Source organism: Sinocyclocheilus rhinocerous, unplaced genomic scaffold (assembly GCF_001515625.1).
Source record: "Sinocyclocheilus rhinocerous isolate Xijiao unplaced genomic scaffold, SAMN03320098_v1.1 scaffold475, whole genome shotgun sequence".
In the NCBI taxonomy this organism is placed as follows: Eukaryota; Metazoa; Chordata; class Actinopteri; order Cypriniformes; family Cyprinidae; genus Sinocyclocheilus; species Sinocyclocheilus rhinocerous.
Window position 1 is genome coordinate 807,124 of NW_015646677.1, and position 3,980 is coordinate 811,103.

The 3,980-nt window shown below is 35.6% G+C and overlaps 1 protein-coding gene across 2 annotated transcripts in view; it reads left to right on the top strand.

Annotated features, from left to right (window-relative positions):
* Nucleotides 1-3,980, top strand: part of LOC107707998 (sodium-coupled neutral amino acid transporter 4-like) — a 24,372-nt gene that overhangs the window by 11,524 nt on the left and 8,868 nt on the right. For both annotated transcript variants that reach the window (XM_016512136.1, XM_016512137.1), the window contains exons 2-4: nt 2,903-3,041; nt 3,242-3,329; nt 3,414-3,529. In XM_016512136.1, coding sequence (XP_016367622.1) covers nt 2,903-3,041; nt 3,242-3,329; nt 3,414-3,529 — 343 coding nt within the window. The remainder of the gene's footprint in view (nt 1-2,902; nt 3,042-3,241; nt 3,330-3,413; nt 3,530-3,980) is intronic.

Below are 3,980 nucleotides of genomic sequence, written 5' to 3' on the forward strand. Positions count from 1 at the left end.
CTGGGTCCAGTAGCAAACAATGGAGCACGCTCTGCAGGACAAACTAAGTAATTACACCATTCAGAAGCATTTAATCTGCGTTATATGTTCTGTAAAAAAAAAAATTTCATAACGGCGGCATATTCGCCGATACCGATATATCGGCGACAGGCTCATATCGGCCGATAATATCGGCTAAATGATATATCGGTCAGGCTCTAATATATATTAATAAATAGTTTTGGTTTTTGCTGTAAATGTAAAAAAAAATGTAAACAACAATGTGGCAGTGCCTATTTTTGATAATCCAGTAATTGAAATGTTTGATACCAATAAATGGTGCACTGAATTGGTATAAAAACAATTGCTAGTAAATTTCACAAATGATTGCGAAGAAACAGCAACTACGTTAAATTAAACATTACATTTTGAAGTCTGAGATAGTATTTTCTTGTAAAACATAATCCAACTCAGGTAAAAAAATGTATAAATAATAAAAGTAGGTTATAAAAACGCGGGACTATTGTTTTGACATTTCTAAAATGTTCAGATGTGTAGTTCTTACAACTTTCATCACTCACAAATAACATAAGGTTTTGAGAATGTTCTCAGAGTGTTTTATCTTAACGTTCCGAGAATGTATCGAATATTAATGAAGTTATAGGAATATTCCATAAACATTACATTAAGAACATTTTGTCCTAAAATTTATATAACTTGTAAAAAACATAGTGAGAATGTTCCCTGTTAGCTGTGAATAATCTTGTTTTTTTTTTTCAAAAATTAATTTTTCTTTACATTGTGCTTATTTGATCTGTTTTTATTTGGAAGTTGATGGACAAAGCATCAGATTATTCATATCAAATGAATGAATAAAAACAGTTTCATGTTATAAAACTCAAAACAGTTGAGCTAAGATTATAAAACTGATAATTGTAGATACACTGTTGTTCTATATTAATGCATCGAGTTGCAATCATTAACAGACAAATTAATGAATTAATGAATTACATTACTTGGCAGAAGTGTTTATTCTGACTTGTATTAATATTAAATTAAAATTGGTGTGTTTTAACGTATTGCTGTTGTTTTGACTGTCTGTATGTCTAACAGTCCAGCCGTAGTATGAACGCACACAGTAAAAACTGTTTACTTTCTGTAAAACTGTTCTCGTGTGTAAATCCAGTAAATGTACCACATCTGCGTTTATTCCCAGTCCTGTGGAATATTTCCATGAGTCTATAGTTCAGCAGTTTCTCTGGCCGCGTTTATGAATCCTATCAATGAGGGCTTTGTGTCGGTGAAGAGGAGCATTGTGGGTAATTGGGTGTAAGAATGGTTTGGCTGTGTTTTGGCTTATTAACTGGCTCATCGGAGTCGTATGTAATGTTCTCCGTCCTGCAGGACGGTTTGTGCCTTGCATGGGCTGGAAATAGCTGACCTGAGGCCAGTGTGCGGTGTGCGCTCGTAACAGGTGTGTGCCGGAGCGCGGCTAAACGCGGCTGATTCCAGAGCTAGTGCGTCATGGAGCGGATCAGACACAGATACATGAGTCCTCAACCCAAACACTGAACAACACAGCCTTTATGTGGAGCTGGAGCAAAACACTGAGTCCTGCTGCAGCACTCAACGGGGAATAAATGCTGAATCCAGCAACAGTGATGTGTGTGATTGATTGTAATGAAAGAATATCACTGCCACTGCCTGTTAAAGATCTGAGCTGCTAACTACAGACTGGAGCTTCAAACCATATTATTTTAGTATCATGTGAGATACTGTTATAGTTTTTATTAATATACAGTAGTCAACATTTGAAGTGGATCAAAACCTTTCATCCAAGTTGTTCTAAAACCTAATACTAAAATGCGTTCTTGTCTTAGGACAACTTTTAAAAACAACCAACCTTGAAATTGGTGGAAAACAACGTCATGACGTGTTTTACCTCTAGAACAGGCCAGATTTGTTTTGTGTTGAGGTTATATTGATTGATTTATCACAACATGTTCAGAGTCCCAATCAATATATTTGGCTCCAAATGTGGTTATGTTGACTTGTTTTTAGCGGGATCAGTTCAGGGTCAGTTGGCATAAAAACACGCATAGTTAAGCTGCCAAAATTTGGACGTATTAACTCATTTTTCATGATTAAAAAATGAATAAGTCATGAAGACACCGGGAATAATGTATCGAGATTATATTTGAGCTGCTTCTTGGTGTCGAATCTAGCTAGGGGTGGTCGATATAACTGTAGTATATTGTTTTAAAATGTATCGTTTGCACACATTTTTAAGCATTGCGATTTAAAAACGAGTGATTTTAAGCCTTTTTAAACCCCCAGACAACATCGCGTCCATGCTTTGCTGAGCAAGGACAACACGGAAACATGTCGAAAAGGTTAACTTTAACCACGAAACCAGATCGGCCGACATGTAACGTTAGACGCTCACTCAAAGGATGGACGATCTGACAGGATTGTTACTATGAGGTGATCACATCTAACGTGTATAGTAAAGACAAACTCTAAGAGATTTAATTTACACACTGAAAACGATGCAGTGTTTTTAATTTATACAATGTATGTAGCATTTATTTATTGTACGTTTTTTTGTCCTGTTGCTTGTGATTAGTTACTTATCTTCAGTGAGCTTGAGTTTTTTTGCAGTGAGTTTTCTCTTTTTTTTCTCCTTCTTTTTTTAAGCTTGTATTAGTTTTTCTGTGATATTGACAGTGGTGACAAGAATTATGAAAATTCTGTGTATCAGAAACTTTGATATCATAAAAATGTTATTAAAAGCAAATATAACTATATCGTGATATATATCGTTATCGTGATATGAAAGTGCTCATATCGTGATATAAGGATGTGTCCTTACCGCCTGCCCCTAATTCTAGCTCTAACCAAACTTCTCTGGTTCTTTTTCCAGTTCTTTTCCCAAAGACACAATCCTTAGCTGTAAACATGGAGCGTATGGAGCTGAAGAAAGTGAGCACGGAGGCGGACGATGAAAGCAGCGTGGACGAACGCTTCACGCCCATCGATTCAGAGAAGGCCACCATTAACAGGTCAGAGTCACTGTTGTGTGTTTAACCCCAACGCTGTTTGATGTCCACATCTAGAACATTGTGACACATAGCTTGATGGGAAATGATGTCATATGCTGACATATCCATGCATTGATTCATCATGTAACAGCAAACAAGCGGAACCTGTGAAATGTCTTAACATGGTGTTTGAAATCACGTGTTTGTGTCGTCGATTGCAGCTCACTTCTGGATGAGGACGACGCACAGAGTCAGAAGTTTCTCACCAATGGCATCATGAAGAAGAAGAAATATGAGGAAGAAGAATATGTAAGATCCTTGTTCTGAAACACATTAGCATATTCATATTCTCTCTCTGGAGCTGTTGGTTAGCTCTGTCTCTCTGTCTCGCAGCACCCGGGTCACACGTCATTTGGGATGTCTGTCTTTAACCTCAGTAACGCCATCATGGGCAGTGGAATTCTGGGATTGTCTTTCGCCATGGCCAACACTGGCATCATACTGTTTGTGTGAGTATCTGCTCAGAATGATGTGGAAAGTGGGAGGAACTTATCAGCTTGGCTCATGAATATTAATGAGGTGCTGGAACTTTCAACCAATCCTAATCCTAGTTGCTGAAAGGCGGTGGCTAGTTGTATTAGGATAGTACTCCTTTCTTAAATAAATATTAAGTGTAATTTATTAACTTGTACTTTTTTTTTATTTGCTTAAAAATGTAATGCAGTAACCCTAATTGAGATCCTCATTGTTTTTTTGTTTAGTTTTTTTTTTTTATAAAAAAAATTATACAAATTAAAAAATAAAATAAATAAAAATGAATATAATAGTAAAAATATATTTAATGATTTCAAAAGTTTTAATAAACTTGCTATGGCCTAACTGTATAAGTATTATAAATAATTATTATTATAATTTATACGGTATATATATATATATATATAATATATATATATATATATA